The sequence below is a fragment of the Drosophila virilis genome, chromosome X (genome assembly GCF_030788295.1).
Source record: "Drosophila virilis strain 15010-1051.87 chromosome X, Dvir_AGI_RSII-ME, whole genome shotgun sequence".
In the NCBI taxonomy this organism is placed as follows: domain Eukaryota; kingdom Metazoa; phylum Arthropoda; class Insecta; order Diptera; family Drosophilidae; genus Drosophila; species Drosophila virilis.
The window spans coordinates 29,448,270-29,469,417 of record NC_091543.1 but is presented as its reverse complement, the minus strand read 5'-3'; the positions used below and the strand labels follow the sequence as shown (position 1 = coordinate 29,469,417).

At 38.4% G+C, this 21,148-nt stretch overlaps 2 protein-coding genes across 2 annotated transcripts in view; one reads left to right on the top strand and one right to left on the bottom strand.

Moving 5' to 3' along the window:
* dpr8 (defective proboscis extension response 8) overlaps positions 1–21,148 on the top strand; it is a 402,477-nt gene that overhangs the window by 360,285 nt on the left and 21,044 nt on the right. The window lies entirely within an intron of this gene.
* On the bottom strand, positions 6,765–13,594 carry Muc12Ea (Mucin 12Ea). Its single transcript, XM_070209058.1, has one exon. It carries the CDS (start codon positions 13,515–13,517, stop codon positions 6,864–6,866), a length of 6,654 nt encoding a protein of 2,217 aa, XP_070065159.1. The 5' UTR covers positions 13,518–13,594; the 3' UTR covers positions 6,765–6,863.

Genomic DNA, 21,148 nt, shown 5'->3' with positions numbered 1-21,148 from the left:
CCACGAGACAATATCCCAGCCGTATGACGAATTTTCCCTCTGGCTTCAGCAACTGAGTTGGCTCCGGATATCAAATCGTCAACGCAAAACTCCTGCTTGATGGCATCCGATCAAATTGGAAATGCAGCACGCTCATCAAAGGCCAACTGCGCGCACAGACTGAAATGATGCTGATTTGGTCCCATATGCTACTGTATCTAATTTAAAGATTTCGATATCCTTCTGAGGCGAGTCCCTCCACAGGATGCACTGCAAGTAACTATCATGCGAAGTCACTCGGACACAACGATACATTTTGCAAATATCAGCTGTGAGAGCAACAGGATATGTGCGGAAGCGAATCAGAATATGAAACAACTTAGGTTGAATGATTGGTCCCGCCATCCTTACATCATTAAGAGAATGTCCAGAATCAGTAGTTGCTATCAAACACAACACGCAACTTGGTTGTGGGGCTGTCTTCTTTCAAGACGCAATGATGTGGGAGGAAGTATTTACAACAGCCACTCAACTCTGGACTAACTCGTGACATGTGATTTAGATCCAGAAACTCTTTGATGAATGCCGAATACTGCTCCTTCAGATGCGAATTCCGACCCAATTTTCGCTCAAGACTGAGCAAGACTGAGCAGCAAAATGCTGCTCGCATTCCGCCTCTTCTTTGGTGGCCTTTACTGTAGGCTCTTCCAAGCTTTCAATTTCCCAAAACCGCCAAGCCAACTTATCAAGACGGACGTCCAACTGACTAGCTTCGCTATTAGGAGTGCGGCCGGCAGCCAACAACGAGGTACTGCGCGGTCTCTCAAATCCACCGGTCACGACCCAGCCAAGACGAGTTTTTTGCAGAAGAGGTAGTCCTGGCAAAATCACAATTTGCCCAACAGACAAAAGTTCATAGAAAAGGCTCGCTCCAATTAAGAGATCCACTGTGGTTTGTTGAACGCAGGATCAGCCAACCTTATGTTCGAGGAAATTTTCCAGTCTGATGTACCGATGACGAAGCTGGGCTGACTATCGGTAATTGTTGGAGTCACAAGAGCATCAAGGATGGCTGAATAATCTGAGTCTTGTGACTTCATGTTAATCCTAACAGCTGATCCTTCAGTAGAGACGCTTGTGTCTCCGAGACCCATGACAACCGTCGACGACCTGGTTTTCCTTAACTGAAGTCTCTGTGCGAAACGGGATGTGACCATGTGCAACTGCAAGCCTGAGTCTAATAAGGCCCTACACGAAAACAAGGAACCAGAACTATTCTTCTCCTCCCATTTGGTCTGAGTCTGGGTGTCCAAGCTTTGAAGCAGCGTGTGGACTATTATGCATCCCGAAATTTGCTACAAACTGCCCAAATTCTGTAATGCACGCATATACGAATTGACCTTGTCTGAGAACTCACGTAGTTTTGAAGCCGACTCCGAATCTGCCCTCTTGAACCCAAGAATCTCATTGATGTGTGCCTGGAAAACAAGACGTTTGTTACTAAATCTTCTATTTAGGATATCCAGAGCCACATGATAATTGGCATCGAAAAACTCCAAAGATCGAACCGAATCCAACGCAGGGCCAGATAAACATGAGCGAAGATGCTGCAACCTTTCAATGTTAGACAGCTCGGTATCCTTGTCGACAACTGACTCAAACATCGCGATAAAGTTCGAATATTCGGTATAACCACCGGAAAATGTTGGTGATTTGAGCTCCGCTAGGCGCGTTCTGTTGGCTAAGATCAAGGGGTGGTTTGGCAAATCCTAATGACGAAGAAAGATTAACGATCAACTCGTCATCGCGTAGTTTGCTGCCAATTTCATCGAAATTAAGCTCTCCTAGCGAGTTATGGGTGGTATTAAAGGCAGACTTAGTTTTTTCAATTAGCAAAAGGCGCACTTCTTAGTCAACGGCACAAAAGTTGTTAATTTTATCCTCAAATAATTCATTTTCAATACACTTGGCTCGCTCGAACAATGCAACCACTTTGCGCTTAAGAAAAAACACCCTGTTTGACTGCATATCATCTGTGTTCTCGACTTGCATCATTTTTTCACAAGCACAAAATCAGAACACCAAACTGAGCACACAACATGCGGCGAATTGTGCAGCTGCTTATGTACAAGCGTATGTATATAAGCTGAGCCGGCGAATCACCGCGCAAGGGGAAGAGCGCGAAAGTCAACTAGCGGCGTTTATGTATATGGGAATATTTGGGAGCTGTAAATGGTCAGCTCACACAGGCGGTTTGGACTTGCCTAATTATAACAATTTACGATGATTATGTGCTACTCATTCAAGAATAATCACAATTTTAATTTGCAATAGATTTATTTTGCTTCTGCAATGTTAAATCTCGCCGGGGCCTCCAAATGTTGAGTTACTAATGTTTTTTAGCAACTGTTTAGAACCTAAACCAGGAGTCAGGACATTTAGATCTGCTGGGTTCTCTGAAAGCGAGAGTAATGGGCGTGAGCTAACAATAGCTGTGATTTGGCAAACAAGAGTACGAAGATCTTCAAAACTAAGTAAAGAGCGGCCGACAGAGCGGTAGAAGTGATGCTTGGCCAACTTCACTGCCGCCTCCCATAGTCCACCAAAGTGTGGAGAACGGGGGGGGATGAATTTCCACTCGATGTCATCGGCGCCATTAGGCAAATTTATGCAGATTATAAGGCTGTGGCTCAGAATTGGTTCTTCGCTTCGCCTCGATCAACAACGAACTGAGAGAGCAGACAAAAAAGGAATATGCAATTTATAGCAGCTGCGACAAGTGCAAGAAAGGCTTGCCAACCTTATTTATAATAAACAGCTGTTCCACTAGACCAAAATTACAACCTCTTCTTATGTTTACATGAATGTTTGCTTATGTTAATTTGATGAGACTGCTGCAGAATCCAACAATTACTGATAAAGCAAACTAGCGCGAAGCCTTTGGTGTTGGGTTCAAGGTGTGCCCTGTTGCTTGTTTTTCTTTTTCTTTTTATTTATATTCTTTCCCAGCATCTCCATTATGTATACATTATGTATACATTTACTATGCAACATTGCCTTTGCTACATAGTGAAATTCAATTTAATTCAACTATTAGGTTCATCTCTTCATGTCAATTTAAATATAATATATTAATTCAAATTGCTAACCATTTTGATAATACTAATACGATTAGAATACTTGTATTTAATTATAATTCAAAGAGTATATTGTAGTTTTTGATCAAAAATAATATTTTGACAGACAGCACACAGGTGGATCTTAAAAGCACTCACTTTGCGTGAAGTCCCGCCTAAAAATCATTAAAATGTGGTAACGTTTCGGTAGTACTTTTCGACGTTTTTGTTGTAGGTTTCTTACTAGCCGGCCATGTGGGCTGTTAGGTGCTAGTGCTTGTGGTGCTTTGTACAGCTTAAGTCTTCGGTTCGTTGGTGATGAGCTGAGTTGTAATTGTGCTTGCCCTAGTTGACTTTATCTATGTTGTCTTTTGTGTGCTTGGCTTAGTTGTTGTTTTACTTGTTTTTGTTGGCTTGACCGCTGTCGAATTTTGGATGTTTGGCTTATTAGTTATTGTTTTGGCTTCATCGTAAATAGCTTTTCGGTGCTTGACTTAGTTGTTGGGTTACATGGTTCAGTTGACTTAGACGTTGTTGGTTTTTGAGAACTTGATTTTAATGAATATAATACTCTCTTCAAGTGGTTTAAAAGTTGTCAACTTTTGGGTGTTTGGCTTAAATTCTGTTATATTTGCTTACGATGGCTTCAGCTCGTATGCTTCGTAAAACTTGGTTTAACTTTAAACTTTATTGTTGAAAGCGCTTGGGGCTTGGCTTGGCGTCTCCGACCCAAAAAAGTATATAAATTCTTGATCAGCTTCGATAGCCGAATCGATCTAACCATGTCTGTCTATAAGCGAAGAATTTCAGAACCTAGAGACTTGCACAGTACGTGTTTTTTTCCGATAAGCGATATCTTGAACCGTTTTCAAGTTATCTATAAAAATCAATATCGAAGTTCTGTTTTTTTAAGCAAATTTGGTAGGTAGTTCGAGCAAGAACCCCCAAACTTGACACGTAGCTTCTAGAATAATATATATATATATACTAGCGGGTATAGTCCCCCGGACTTTCCCGTGGCACGCATACAATAAATGTTTTCAAAAATCTTTGAAAAGGATTTGAAACTGTTCGGACGGTAAGTAAACAACTTTCATACAAACGTTTTCCGCCAAATTAAAACTGTTGCGGGTGGAATTTCCCAAATCGTTTAAACACGAATGCATTAAGTTCTTATGTAGAGCTCTGAAAATAAGTTAGAAGCAAATCGGACACAACTTAAAACCGAAGTAGTTTAGATTTTTCAAACAATGTGAAACAGGTCTCAAATGATTTTTTATATAAATCCTTAAAAATAAATTGGTGGTGAAAAGTCATCCATAATCTTTGTCTTCCATTTCCACCAAGGAGGAATACATTTTTCGAAAAGTGTGAAACACCCCTGAAATGAATAAGATCAAATGTCTTGAAAATGAGTTAAGGGCCGATCAGATGGTACGCGTAAAAGTTTCGTACAAACGTTTTACGCATTTTTCCCATACATGCGGGTGGAGTTTCCCCAAATCCCGCCTTAACGTGCTCCTTCATCAAATAAGGTAAATACAGTGAAAATTCAGCTTCCTAGCTCTTACGCTATGGGCTGGGAGTTGATCAGAAATCTGCCAGTCAATAAATCAGTCAGTCAGTCCTGACGGACAAACAGTCTTATATATATAGATATATATCAAGTATCTTTTATTCACCACCTTCCCGCTACTACCTCATAGCTATAAATGGAGTAAATTAAGCAACTTATATTTTCCACCAATTTAAACCACAATTCAATTCAAATGCAATTGATTTTTTGAGAATATACAAATATTCTTTAGTACAATAAAAACTACCGTTGAAAATTTCACCAAGATCGAAAACATAAACGAATTATGAAAGTTATTAAAGAAAACGTGTTGTCAGTGCTTGTCCTTGTGGCAACTAGCGCATATTGCAAGAATTTCTGTATACATATACATGTACACCCACACATTCATACGCCTCTTCATTAATTCTATTAACAGCATTGCAATTGAGATTGTATTGTGCCTGTGCTGATATTCCAATATTAATGTATTTGTAAAAATGTATGTAACTGGCAGAAGGAAACATCTCCCTATAAAATATATATATTCTTGATCAGCATCAAATGCCGAGTCGATCTAGCCACGTCCGTCCGATCGTATATACATATGAACACAAGGATTTCAGAACCAATCAGAGCTAGATACTGAAATCTTAGCTGTAGTGCCCGCGCAGTAAGAGTCTATTTCCAATTATCGATAACGTGCCCAGTTACCAAGTAGGTTTTAAGATGTAGAGTCACCAAACTTGACATGTTGCTTGCAGAATAGTATATATATATCAAGCATCTTTGATTTGATAGCTATCCCTAATACCACGATATCACCATAAATTAAGTAAAAACACCAACTTGCATTGCCCGCCAATTTAAAGCACGCTTTAAATGCAAATGTCATATTCTATAGTACAATAAGATCTACTGTAGAAAATTGTATAAAGGTCGGTCAAGAAAGAAAATAGTTATTAAAGACAATATATTTTGTGCTGGCACGAGTTTGGGGCAGCAGCACAAAGCCTAAAAATGTCTGAATACATGTCACACACACATTCATGCGCGTCTTTCGTTCATTCTATGAACAGCATGGCTAATGCGATTGTTTTGTTTTCTTGGCTTCTATTTTAATCCGCCTTTTTCTCAAACAATTTGGTCTGTTAAGAGTTCGAGACCTATAAGGGTATAAGGGTATATTGTGTTTGTGCAAAATCCAAATGTATGTAACAGGCAGAAGGAAGCATCTCCGACCTCATAAAGTATATATATTCTTGATCAGCATCAATAGCCGAGTCGATCTAGCCATGTCCGTCTGTCTGTCTGTCCGTCTGTCCGTATGTATGAACGCAAGGATCTCAGAACCTATAAGAGCTAGAGATGTTTTATGATTGATGATGATGATTATGATGATTTAAGATGTAGGTGCTCCTAGTGCCCGCGCAGATCGAGTTTGTTTCCGATAGTCGATAACTTACCCCGTTTCCAAGCAATAGATAAAAATCGATATCGATATCCTGTTTTTTGGGCAATTTTGGTAAATAATAAGAGCTAGGGTCACCAAACTTGACATATAGCTTCTAAAATAGAATAGCGTGTAGCGTTAGCTGAAAGAGGGGGGAGAGGACCTTCGTTTAAATTGCAAGTCTCCAGCTCTTAAAGATTGTGAGATTGACGCATTCATACATCCAGACAGATGCACAGCTTAGCAGAAGGACCGACAGACTGACGGACATGGCTAGATCGACTCGTCTACGGACGCTTATCAAAAATATATATACTTTAAGTGGGCGGAAATTCTAGCCCTTCTACCTATTTTCAATGATTTCAGTGTATAAAGATCTGTGCACATTTTATGATTAATTACATTCATTATTATAGAGTACGGAAATACCCTACTTTAAGTATCCTCTTTATTTGTTCTGTTTGCATTTTATTACTTTTAATTTAGCTAAGTTAGGTTTTGGGTCTGCGTGCGTATATCGTATGTCTTTTTATTCAAACAGAAAATACTATACAAATCATCAACATGTAGGCATATATTAATTCAAATTTTAAACCATTTTAAAAATATTGATAAAAAAAAAACGGTTTTTAAATAATCTAAGAATACTTTTATATTAGTATTACTCTAATAAAGTTTTCTAGTTTTCGGTCAAAATGAAATTTTTAATAGACAGCACACAAGTGGATCTTTAAAGCATTCGCTTTGCTTGCAGTCCCGCCTAAAAAACATTAAAAGGTGGCAACGTTTCGGTAGTAGTTTTCGACGTTTTTGTCGTTGGTTTCTTACTAGACGGCCATGTGGGCTGTTGGATGCTAGTGCTTGTACTTGTACTTGTCGGCATTCGAGAACTTGGTTTAATTGACGTAATACTTGTTACAGGTGACTTGAATGTTGTCGACTCCTGGGTGCTTGGGTTATTTGTTGTTTTGTTTGTTTGAGTTGGATTCAACGTGGTTGACTTCGGAGTACTCGACTTAATTGTTGTAGAACTTGAATCTGTTGGCTGTTTCGTTGAAGGCTTTTGGGTGCTAGGCTCTTTTGTTGTTTTACTTGGCTCAATTGGCTTCAGCGTTGTTGGCTTTTGAGAACTTGGTTTATTTGTTGTAATTCTAGCTACAGTTGGTCTGAACGTTGTCGGCTTTTCGGTGCTTGGCTTTTTTGTTGTTCTTTTTATTTGAGTTGGCTTCGGAGTACTTGGCTGAATTGTTATTGTGCTTGCTTCATGTGGGTTCAGCGTTGTCGCCTTTTGAGTACTTGGCTTAATTGAGGTTTCACTTGCGCCAGTTGGCTTTACTGTATTCGATTTTTGGGTGCTTGGAATAATTGTTGTTAGAGTTGGCTGCAACTTAGTTGACTTCGGGGTACTTGACTTAATTGTTGTAGAACTTAAATTAGTTGGCTGTTTTGTAGACGGCTTTTGGGTGCTCGGCTCTTTTGTTGTTTTACTTGGCTCAATTGGCTTCAGCGTTGTTTGCTTTTGTGTGCTTGGTTTATTTGTTGTAATTCTAGCTACAGTTGGTTTGAACGTTGTCGGGTTTTTGGTGCTTGGCTTTTTTGTTGTTCTATTTGTTTGAGTTGGCTTCGGAGTACTTGGCTGAATTGTCATTGTACTTGCTTCAGTTGGGTTTAGCGTTGTTGTACTTGACTTAATTGTTGTAGAACTTGAATCTGTTGGCTGTTTCGTTGAAGGCTTTTGGGTGCTTGGCTTATTTGTTGTTTTACTTGGCTCAATTGGCTTCAGCGTTGTTGGCTTTTGGGAACTTGGTTTATTTGTTGTAATTCTAGCTACAGTTGGTTTGAACGTAGTCGACTTTTGGGTGCTTGGCTTATTTGTTGTTCTTTTTATTTGAGTTGGCTTCGGAGTACTTGGCTGAATTGTTATTGTGCTTGCTTCATGTGGGTTCAGCGTTGTCGCCTTTTGAGTACTTGGCTTAATTGAGGTTTCACTTGCGCCAGTTGGCTTTACTGTATTCGATTTTTGGGTGCTTGGAATAATTGTTGTTAGAGTTGGCTGCAACTTAGTTGACTTCGGGGTACTTGACTTAATTGTTGTAGAACTTAAATCAGTTGGCTGTTTTGTAGACGGCTTTTGGGTGCTCGGCTCTTTTGTTGTTTTACTTGGCTCAATTGGCTTCAGCGTTGTTTGCTTTTGTGTGCTTGGTTTATTTGTTGTAATTCTAGCTACAGTTGGTTTGAACGTTGTCGGGTTTTTGGTGCTTGGCTTTTTTGTTGTTCTATTTGTTTGAGTTGGCTTCGGAGTACTTGGCTGAATTGTCATTGTACTTGCTTCAGTTGGGTTTAGCGTTGTTGTACTTGACTTAATTGTTGTAGAACTTGAATCTGTTGGCTGTTTCGTTGAAGGCTTTTGGGTGCTTGGCTTTTTTGTTGTTCTTTTTATTTGAGTTGGCTTCGGAGTACTTGGCTGAATTGTTATTGTGCTTGCTTCATGTGGGTTCAGCGTTGTCGCCTTTTGAGTACTTGGCTTAATTGAGGTTTCACTTGCGCCAGTTGGCCTTACTGTATTCGATTTTTGGGTGCTTGGAATAATTGTTGTTAGAGTTGGCTGCAACTTAGTTGACTTCGGGGTACTTGACTTAATTGTTGTAGAACTTAAATTAGTTGGCTGTTTTGTAGACGGCTTTTGGGTGCTCGGCTCTTTTGTTGTTTTACTTGGCTCAATTGGCTTCAGGGTTGATGGCTGTTGAGAACTGGTTTGAGTCGGCTTCAAAGTGGTTGACTTCTGAGTACTTGACTTAATTGTTGTAGAACTTGAATCTGTTGGCTGTTTCGTTGAAGGCTTTTGGGTGCTTAGCTTTTTTGTTGTTTTACTTGGCTCAATTGGCTTCAGCGTTGTTGGCTTTTGTGAACTTGGTTTATTTGTTGTAATAGTAGCTACAGTTGGTTTGAACGTTGTCGGGTTTTCGGTGCTTGGCTTTTTTGTTGTTCTATTTGTTTGAGTTGGCTTCGGAGTACTTGGCTGAATTGTCATTGTACTTGCTTCAGTTGGGTTTAGCGTTGTTGTACTTGACTTAATTGTTGTAGAACTTGAATCTGTTGGCTGTTTCGTTGAAGGCTTTTGGGTGCTTAGCTTTTTTGTTGTTTTACTTGGCTCAATTGGCTTCAGCGTTGTTGGCTTTTGGGAACTTGGTTTATTTGTTGTAATTCTAGCTACAGTTGGTTTGAACGTAGTCGACTTTTGGGTGCTTGGCTTATTTGTTGTTCTTTTTATTTGAGTTGGCTTCGGAGTACTTGGCTGAATTGTTATTGTGCTTGCTTCATGTGGGTTCAGCGTTGTCGCCTTTTGAGTACTTGGCTTAATTGAGGTTTCACTTGCGCCAGTTGGCTTTACTGTATTCGATTTTTGGGTGCTTGGAATAATTGTTGTTAGAGTTGGCTGCAACTTAGTTGACTTCGGGGTACTTGACTTAATTGTTGTAGAACTTAAATCAGTTGGCTGTTTTGTAGACGGCTTTTGGGTGCTCGGCTCTTTTGTTGTTTTACTTGGCTCAATTGGCTTCAGCGTTGTTTGCTTTTGTGTGCTTGGTTTATTTGTTGTAATTCTAGCTACAGTTGGTTTGAACGTTGTCGGGTTTTTGGTGCTTGGCTTTTTTGTTGTTCTATTTGTTTGAGTTGGCTTCGGAGTACTTGGCTGAATTGTCATTGTACTTGCTTCAGTTGGGTTTAGCGTTGTTGTACTTGTCTTAATTGTTGTAGAACTTGAATCTGTTGGCTGTTTCGTTGAAGGCTTTTGGGTGCTTGGCTTTTTTGTTGTTCTTTTTATTTGAGTTGGCTTCGGAGTACTTGGCTGAATTGTTATTGTGCTTGCTTCATGTGGGTTCAGCGTTGTCGCCTTTTGAGTACTTGGCTTAATTGAGGTTTCACTTGCGCCAGTTGGCCTTACTGTATTCGATTTTTGGGTGCTTGGAATAATTGTTGTTAGAGTTGACTGCAACTTAGTTGACTTCGGGGTACTTGACTTAATTGTTGTAGAACTTAAATTAGTTGGCTGTTTTGTAGACGGCTTTTGGGTGCTCGGCTCTTTTGTTGTTTTACTTGGCTCAATTGGCTTCAGGGTTGATGGCTGTTGAGAACTGGTTTGAGTCGGCTTCAAAGTGGTTGACTTCTGAGTACTTGACTTAATTGTTGTAGAACTTGAATCTGTTGGCTGTTTCGTTGAAGGCTTTTGGGTGCTTAGCTTTTTTGTTGTTTTACTTGGCTCAATTGGCTTCAGCGTTGTTGGCTTTTGGGAACTTGGTTTATTTGTTGTAATTCTAGCTACAGTTGGTTTGAACGTAGTCGACTTTTGGGTGCTTGGCTTATTTGTTGTTCTTTTTATTTGAGTTGGCTTCGGAGTACTTGGCTGAATTGTTATTGTGCTTGCTTCATGTGGGTTCAGCGTTGTCGCCTTTTGAGTACTTGGCTTAATTGAGGTTTCACTTGCGCCAGTTGGCTTTACTGTATTCGATTTTTGGGTGCTTGGAATAATTGTTGTTAGAGTTGGCTGCAACTTAGTTGACTTCGGGGTACTTGACTTAATTGTTGTAGAACTTAAATTAGTTGGCTGTTTTGTAGACGGCTTTTGGGTGCTCGGCTCTTTTGTTGTTTTACTTGGCTCAATTGGCTTCAGCGTTGTTTGCTTTTGTGTGCTTGGTTTATTTGTTGTAATTCTAGCTACAGTTGGTTTGAACGTTGTCGGGTTTTTGGTGCTTGGCTTTTTTGTTGTTCTATTTGTTTGAGTTGGCTTCGGAGTACTTGGCTGAATTGTCATTGTACTTGCTTCAGTTGGGTTTAGCGTTGTTGTACTTGACTTAATTGTTGTAGAACTTGAATCTGTTGGCTGTTTCGTTGAAGGCTTTTGGGTGCTTGGCTTTTTTGTTGTTCTTTTTATTTGAGTTGGCTTCGGAGTACTTGGCTGAATTGTTATTGTGCTTGCTTCATGTGGGTTCAGCGTTGTCGCCTTTTGAGTACTTGGCTTAATTGAGGTTTCACTTGCGCCAGTTGGCCTTACTGTATTCGATTTTTGGGTGCTTGGAATAATTGTTGTTAGAGTTGGCTGCAACTTAGTTGACTTCGGGGTACTTGACTTAATTGTTGTAGAACTTAAATTAGTTGGCTGTTTTGTAGACGGCTTTTGGGTGCTCGGCTCTTTTGTTGTTTTACTTGGCTCAATTGGCTTCAGGGTTGATGGCTGTTGAGAACTGGTTTGAGTCGGCTTCAAAGTGGTTGACTTCTGAGTACTTGACTTAATTGTTGTAGAACTTGAATCTGTTGGCTGTTTCGTTGAAGGCTTTTGGGTGCTTAGCTTTTTTGTTGTTTTACTTGGCTCAATTGGCTTCAGCGTTGTTGGCTTTTGGGAACTTGGTTTATTTGTTGTAATTCTAGCTACAGTTGGTTTGAACGTAGTCGACTTTTGGGTGCTTGGCTTATTTGTTGTTCTTTTTATTTGAGTTGGCTTCGGAGTACTTGGCTGAATTGTTATTGTGCTTGCTTCATGTGGGTTCAGCGTTGTCGCCTTTTGAGTACTTGGCTTAATTGAGGTTTCACTTGCGCCAGTTGGCTTTACTGTATTCGATTTTTGGGTGCTTGGAATAATTGTTGTTAGAGTTGGCTGCAACTTAGTTGACTTCGGGGTACTTGACTTAATTGTTGTAGAACTTAAATCAGTTGGCTGTTTTGTAGACGGCTTTTGGGTGCTCGGCTCTTTTGTTGTTTTACTTGGCTCAATTGGCTTCAGCGTTGTTTGCTTTTGTGTGCTTGGTTTATTTGTTGTAATTCTAGCTACAGTTGGTTTGAACGTTGTCGGGTTTTTGGTGCTTGGCTTTTTTGTTGTTCTATTTGTTTGAGTTGGCTTCGGAGTACTTGGCTGAATTGTCATTGTACTTGCTTCAGTTGGGTTTAGCGTTGTTGTACTTGACTTAATTGTTGTAGAACTTGAATCTGTTGGCTGTTTCGTTGAAGGCTCTTGGGTGCTTGGCTTATTTGTTGTTCTTTTTATTTGAGTTGGCTTCGGAGTACTTGGCTGAATTGTTATTGTGCTTGCTTCATGTGGGTTCAGCGTTGTCGCCTTTTGAGTACTTGGCTTAATTGAGGTTTCACTTGCGCCAGTTGGCTTTACTGTATTCGATTTTTGGGTGCTTGGAATAATTGTTGTTAGAGTTGGCTGCAACTTAGTTGACTTCGGGGTACTTGACTTAATGGTTGTAGAACTTAAATCTGTTGGCTGTTTTGTAGACGGCTTTTGGGTGCTCGGCTCTTTTGTTGTTTTACTTGGCTCAATTGGCTTCAGCGTTGTTGGCTTTTGAGAACTTGGTTTATTTGTTGTAATTCTAGCTACAGTGGGTTTGAACGTAGTCGACTTTTGGGTGCTTGGCTTATTTGTTGTTCTTTTTATTTGAGTTGGCTTCGGAGTACTTGGCTGAATTGTTATTGTGCTTGCTTCATGTGGGTTCAGCGTTGTCGCCTTTTGAGTACTTGGCTTAATTGAGGTATCACTTTCGCCAGTTGGCTTAACTGTATTCGATTTGTGGGTGCTTAGAATAATTGTTGTTAGTGTTGGCTGCAACTTAGTTGACTTCGGGGTACTTGACTTAATTGTTGTAGAACTTAAATCAGTTGGCTGTTTCGTTGAAGGCTTTTGGGTGCTTGGCTTTTTTGTTGTTTTGTTTTTTTGTGTTGGTTTCGGAGTACTTGGGTTAATTTTCGTTGATTTTGCTATAGTTGGTTTGAACGTGGTCGACATTTGGGTACTTGACTTATTTGTTGTCTCAGTGGTTATACTTTGCTTCGATGTTGACGACTGTTGGGTGCTTGGCATATATGTTGTTTCGTTTGTTTGAGTTGACCCTAACGTGGTTGACTTCGGAGTACTTGACCTAACTTTTGTAGAACTTGAATCATTTGGCTTTATCGTTGATGGTTTTTGAGAAATTGGTTTAATTGATGCGGTACTTATTTCAGTTGGCTTGAACGTTATTGACTTGTGTGTGCTTGGCCTATTTGTTGTTCTATTAGGCTCAGTTGACTTCAACGTTGTCGGCTTCTGAGTACTTGGCTTAGCTGTTTCACCGAAAGTTGTACGAACCACAGGTTTTTGGGTCGATGTAATTGTCAGCGTTGTTTCTTGCTGCCAGTTATGTGAAGTTGTAGTTTTTGGTACATGTGAAGAAGTATGTTCACAGTTTTGCTTTGTTGGATAATGCTTGCACTGTGTTGGTGGTGGTTTAAGAGTAGTTTGGCTCGTCTTGTTGCAAGGATTACGAAAGTGCAGTATTATTTCATTGCGCTTTTGACTAGGTACAATACGAATATGCGGGCCAAACAGTGTAAATGTTGCGCCTGTAGCGACAAGCAGACAAAGTATAAACAGTCTCATTGTATCAAAAACAATATCTTGGCTTAGCTGTAAGTATATCCTGTTTGTCCAATGGCCTGCGTACCACTTGATGACACCCTGGATACTAACATACACCGATCGCAATGTTTTGTATTTAAGTCATCTATATTTTGTCGTTTTTTTAAAAGTATTGCAAAAATTTACATTTTTCTGTCTAAAATTATATTTTCTGTTTAAAAGCGGTAATACGGATACAAATGCTATATTAAAGCACGCGCTTGGTCTATGAAGCTATGGCCAGGCTTGCATAAGTAACTTATCAGAGGCGCAAGTGAATAACCAGCTTACGTTGTTCTGTTGACTGTAGCAGAGCTAGCAGCACACGAAGCCACGTGAGCCTGTTTAAATTTACTACTGCTAGCACGAACCTAACTAATTTTTCTTAAACGTTCTGAATTTTGACGATATGTATTGTCCGTTACTGTGGACTTAATTGTAAGTTTGCATTTTAGAGTATCCCATGGCCCAAAAACAATTTTTGTAGCATGAAACAGTAGTTTCAAAATCAATATAAAGAAAGATTGTCATAGAGATAGTGTTCTTAATATAACTAGCTTTCCCGGCTTTACCTGGTCCAAGTTCGTCGAATGCCACGTCCAAAGTTATATATATAAACTAGGGGGTATTGCCCACCCTTGCCCGAGGCAGGTTATGTGCAATAAATTTTAAATATTTCCATTTTTCGGCTTTTTAGCCAATGTAATATATTGAAATTTACTTCTATTTGGAGACATATCTAAAATTCATCGAGTAAATAATCATAAGTTTGGACCGATATCACGAAAAACTCATTTACGAAATTCTAACAGAAGAAGTCTGTAAATGAGTTTGAAGTCCGACCCAAAAAATTGCATGCAACAAGTTAACACTATATGTCCACAGTTTACCGTTTCCAAGATCGCTGAAACACGTATTCATTAACTTGTTACGTAGGGCTTTGAAAGTAAATTTAAGAGCGATCGGATGAAACTAAGATCGTCCCCCAAATAATGTTTGACGCATTTTTCCCTGAGGATCCTAAGATTGTTCAAGACTGTGAAACACGTGATAAAATGAATTTTAATAAAGATTCTCGGATATGAATTGGATCCCGAAACATCGCCAACCAAATCTTTTAGCCCCATTTCATCCAAGGAAAATTGGATTTTCCAAAATCTGTGCGACACCCCTCAATAACCGAAGATCTTTTAAAATGTTTTTCAGATCGATCGGATGCTAAGCAAAAATGATTTACACGGTACTGATAAGTGATCAACGCGCATCCCAAACCTTCAGATCTAGGGCGCTGCAAATTTTACTGTAGTTACCGTATGTGATGGAGATGCATCACGCTATATAAATCATTTTTGCTTAGCGTCCGATCGATCTCAAAAACATTTTAAAAGATCTTGTTTTGAAAGAAGAAATTGTTTTGACAAAGGGAAAAATTTATGTTTTCCAGATTAATATGCATTAAAAACAAAACTCTTCCAATATTTTAATCTCTTATATAGTATATCGATTAGTTATTTTTCTATTCATTTCGTATTCAGATCCATGGCTCCAAGCAGCCTTTTTAGACCTACAGTATTAAAGGAAATAAGTTAAAAAAAAAAAAAACACGCTAATACTTTGTATGACGGCCCTGGGCAGTACATACAGCCTGCAATCGCCGTTTAATAGACTTAATCTGGATAACCTGGTGTTATAAGTTTCCAGAATCTTTATCTATTCTTCAAGAATAGCAGCTTTCAATTCGTTGCGAGACTTCTGACTTCTTTTTGCCACCACCAACGCCCTTGCTCGATATGCAGCCCCATACCATCATGGAGAGTTTACTTATCTTTACCGTCGGTATTATGTTCCGAGTTTCCAATGCCGTTAAGGGCTTTCGCCAGATCCATCATTATAAAAAAAAACATAATTTTGGTTTCGTCACAGAATATAACGTCATCCCAATACCCTGCTGGCTTCTCTAAGTGTATTTGTGCAAATGAAAGCCGCTCTTCAATATTAATGCTTGAAATCAGGGGCTTCTTACATTCAGACATCGGTCCAATATGTTATATATAGTTTGTCTGAATAACGAAAACATCTCGGATAACTCCATCACAGTTTTACCGATCTGGTGATTATAATAAGACAACTGGGTAATATCAAAAGATGTTCTCTTCCCTGGGATTTTTATTTGTCCACAAAGTTCAACACACGATCAAAATTTCATCAGAAAATGTTAACAGAATTCATAGGGAAGTAGGAGACAAATTATGAAAACAGAATTTTAACGGGATTGCATCAAGGCGAATTGCAAAATCGATGACAGTCAAAACAATTTCTTGACACCATTAAGAATTATTACTTTTAAATTTTTATTTTTTACATTTATTTGCATTTTGCACAAATGCAAAATACCCTTTTGGGCGGCATTATCATCCTCGTCACTTTCATAATTGATATGCGAAACTTCTTTCAAAATGACGTTATTTGTCAACATACCGGAATTGTTTGGAGCCATGGATATTAATATGTATTTTTTTCAACTAGTTCTAACAAAACGAGAAAGAAAGGTTATCTTCGGCACGTCGAAGATCTAATACCCTTGCAGACCCAAACTTTTCATAATGCTTATAGTGCTTTGCCCGTATTTAAGAAGCACAGGCAAAATCGTTAATGCCGAGCTTGGGCAAGATATCTTGATAAACAAAAAGGTTTTTACCCGATCGTTCCTATGGCAGATATATAGCAGTCCGAAGTAAATAATTTTTTGCAAAAATGAAGGGGCATAGTAAAATCTTTAAATGCCGTGCTTAATCAAAATATTTTGAATAACTAAAAAGTTTTCCATACAACAACTTAATTTTCCACCGATCGTTCCTATGGCAGCTATTTGATATAGTGGTCCGATCTTAATAGGATTTTGCATATATATGAGGAGCATAGTTAAACTAATAAATGGCGAGTTTCGTCAAGATATCTTGATAAACAAAATGTTTTTTCATACAAAAACTTAATTTTCGACCGATCTAGCTGGTTTTGACTAATGTGCTGCATGCAACAGAAAGAGGGCATATGCAAAGTTTCATTAAGATCTTTAAAACTGAGAGACTAGTTCGCATAGAAACGCAGACAAATACATAGAAACGACGGACAGAGAAAAAAGGGTCAGACGGACAGACGGACATGTCTATATCGACTCGGCTGTTGATGCTGATCAAGAATATATATACTTTATGGGGTCGGAGAAGTCGCCTTCAATGCGTTACACATTTCACGACGAAATTATAATAGCCTCTGCAAGGGTATAAAAATAAATTAATATATGTTAAATATAAAAGACATTAAAATATAAGAATGTTGTGTAAAACGTAACCTGGAAAATATGAATTTCTTGCTTCGTCAAAACAATTTGTTGACATACTGTATGTACATGCATACCTCACAGCCACACCAAGAGTTCAGTTTCGACGAAAAAAATTAAACTAAAATAAATATAAGCACATACACAGAACGCGGTATATACTACAATCGTAATTACGATGGCTATTATTTTAAATACAATACAATAAAATTGCACATCCAACTCATAACTTCACTTGCCCCGTGACAGAAACACAGAAGCAACGGAAAACGAGCGAAATTCACACAAAAAAAGTGAATTACGTTTTCTGTGCGGCTGGTCCTAAGTCGCCTTCGTTTCTATTCGGGTTTATAAAACGGTATCGCTGTTTTTTTTTTATTCTCTCGCACTGCTGGAAACTACTTTTGCTTCCTCTCAGTGCTCCTTCAATTTGTGTATTTACCGTTGTACTGTCTGTGTGTGTATTTGTCCACAAGCAAAAGTGCCAACAGATTCAATTTTACTCAAAATTCGGTGGCTTTCTTCCCATTTGAAGGGACGAGTAATTTGATAATTCTTGCATTTAGCTCGTTATCGTTGGTAAGGGTACCTAAGCGTTGCCATGTGTGCATTTAAAATATTTTGGACTCGCTATTCACGCATACTTGCATACTTTGTATATGAATAGTGGAATTTGTGTGCCTGCTGGTGGCTTGCCCACCTGTTTTTCTTTTTTCCCAAAACTTTAAAAAAAAAAAGAAACAATTAAGAGGTTAAAGTCGGCAGCTCCCGAGTAGGGAATACCCAGAACCAAAGACAATATAAACACTAAGATGAGTAACGTCCATACATTTTAATACGACGCAAAATTTCTGGCCTGGCCTTTCATCTGGCCTTTGAGGCTTCGTACGGGATGCCTGCCGACTGGTTGTTCGTTCTCCAAAGACCAGACGAACGAATGCCGAAGTCGTGGCTTGCTGATGCTGACACGAGCTACGAAGTTAGTCGCCAGCCTGCCTTCAGCAAAGCTGGTCGATGCTGCTTTGCGTCGCTTCGTTTTCGAAGCACATTGAGCGAAAAAGTTTAGAGCTTACGATCGACGCGAAGTGCTTGTGCTTTATCCATGGTATGCATTCTTTATTTAAATGATATATTACCCTAGATATTAAGAATTAATTTTACAGGAAAATTTAAGAACTTATATAATTTTTACACAAGGCGCTTCTTGCGCAATAACTATGTTAAGAAAATAGCACATATAGATTGATTTCACTTTTCTTTTTGGACAGTGAATGCTCGAGAAAAGTTCTTGTCTCAGCCAATAGCATGCGTGCACCTTTCGTTGTATGCGTGAACTATACATGCATAAGAACTTTAAAGTATGTATGCATGTGTTGTTATTCACTGCTCTGGCTTTAGCTGGCAAGAAATTAATTTTGTTAGTTTTCTAGCGCAGATCATGACCTATCCCAAATTTGTGTTGATATATGAATGCATTTTGTGTACTGAGGTTGGCTTCGCAGAAAATACCCGAGGGTCATATTTAGTTATGACCCCATTATAATTATAATGGTCTCCTCGCGGTGTTCCCTGCGTACTTTGTTCTTTATAATTCGAACAACAAAAATAATAAAATAAAAAAAAAATAAATGTATAATAATAAATGTATAAATAATAAAAATAATTTAATTAATAATTTCAAATATAAAAAATTACATAAATATTTGCATCGACTTAAAAATACAAATTTTTTTGTACGGAGTACCCAAAATGCATTCATATATCAACAGAAATTTTGGCTAGGTTGTGATCTGCGCTAAAAAACTAAGAAAATTGTTTCTTTGCCAGCCCGAGACTTTGCCAGAGCAGTGGATAACAACACATTCAAATATGCTGTTATGTATGTATATTCACACGCATACAAACATAAATGCTTGCACGGCCCTCATAGAGCCGAAGCTGAGAGCAAATTCTATTTTTAGCTTTTTCGTTCTCTCAGCTGTGAGAGCGCAATGCTAGTGATATCGTTTTCGTTCTCAATTTTAAAAAAATCAAGCTGTAAGGTAGCATTTTGTTGTATGGCGTTACTCATCTTAGTGTTTATATTGTCTTTGCCTGAACCCTCTTATCCCAACACCAAATGTTGTTTGCGCAACGCGCTCAATTGAAGTAATAAAGATAAATTCTAAAAAAAAGTTCCCTTGGCAAGATTCGAACTCGCAACTGACCGTTTTACTTGCTGACGACTCTACTCAACAGACAAACCAGCAAAAAAATTGTTTCCCATGTAGGGCTCGAAATCGAGACAGACCGCAACACTTGCTGTACCTCTACTCCTCAGCCACACCAATAATTAACTAATTGAGAGAAAAAAATGAACTGAAATAACAATACAGAAAAAAGTCGCGATTACAATGCTGTTAGAATTCGATAGAATGCGAAGCAGACGCGCATGAATAGCTGTGCCATCCAATTGCGCAGTGTTATATAACTTTGGTTTTCTTTTAACCGATCTTAATGATATTTTTAAAGTATATCTTATTGTACCATAAAATATTTGTGTATTGTGTATTCTCAAAAAGTCAATTGCTTTTTTTATGGCTTATATTGGTCGGCACTACAAGTTGGGTTATTAACTTGATCTATAGACTCGGCTATGGATTAAGAATGATTAAGAATATATATACTTTATGGGGTCGGATATGTTACATTCATTTGCATTTTGCACAAATGCAAAATACCCTTTTGGGCGGCATTATCATCCTCGTCACTTTCATAATTGATATGCGAAACTTCTTTCAAAATGACGTTATTTGTCAACATACCGGATACAGCAATGTCAATGTCAACGTCGCAACAACCGGCATTTTCAGAGACCTCAAAAATAGTTGCCCAAAGATAATCTATGTTCAACTGATTATCTTCTAATAAGTCGTCGTTTAATATTTTACTGAAACCGCAAGCACGGAAGCAGTTTTGAATACACAAAATGCTAATATTTTTCCAAGCTCTATAAGCAATTTGTACAACTGTTAATATTGTACAATTAAACTTTTTTTATCAATGCCTTTAATAACGATCGTGATACGGTATAATAATGATTTCAAATTTTTATAATACACATGTCAATGGGCCGCAGGTTGGATGTGGTAATGGGTGGCAAAAAAGCAATTTTTACATGGCTAAGATGAGGGTAGCCATTTTGCGCCGTTCAATTGTCTATGAATAAGAATATCACTGGAAAACTAAAAATGTTTTAAAAACAACTTGGTTTTGCTGACTTTCCGAGGAGAGCAGGGGATCAAGTTATGGCATCGAAAAACTTAATCCCCATGTTTACAGCAACTAATAGAATCACTCGCTCTTTACTGTGCTTACCCCTATGGCATTTTTCATTTTTAAAGAAATAGGTCTGGCAAACACTTATAGCACAACCCAGTTTTATCTGCTTTAAATGTATCCTGAGCTTCGTGATCTTTTCTCAGACTACTTAACTTTTCCTTCCATTCAGAATATACGCCTTCATTAACAGACGAACTTTCGTCGTACAATATTTTAAATGCGATATTGAGTCGGTGTTTAAAACGATCTAGCCAACCATTGCCCTAACATTTATTAGGTTCATAGCTTTGGTAAAAAACAAAGATTTTTCTTTACTACAAGAGGATGGTTTGCTACAAGAGGATGGTTGCAGAATAAACTCTTTTTTGAGTAATTGATGTTATTGTTGATGGAACGATATTGAATTGTTTTTTTTGTTCCATTATCAATGGCTGACATAATGCATTGCTTTTGAGCAATTGATAACGTCTTATGAGTACGCTTTTGTGCCATTTTCAAGGAATGATGTAGCGCTTGTCTGCAAAACCTAACGGGGATATTAGATATAAGAGATTACAAAACCAAGTTTCAATTGTTAAGAGGTTTAATATTCTGTGCGTTGCGAAAAAAAAAGTACGAATTAACGAGGCGACCAAAATGTATGGAATTTTTTTCACGGGGACAGCATTGTTTGCGAACTATTGAGATTTTCGATTTAGCGGGAGACGAATTAACGGGATTCGACTTAATATTAAAACAAAATTGTTTGATTTTTTGGCTTTAATAATTTAAGTCCTGCAGCTCGAGCTGCAAAACTGAATATTTAAAAATGAAAAGGTCGTCATAAACCAGATTTAAATACAAACGGAAGGCACGCACGGAAGGCATGAAAGCAAGCATAGGCAATGCAAACATAAAAACTAGGTGCAAGAAATCCAGGAAATCAATCAACATAATTGAACTAACTTTGATA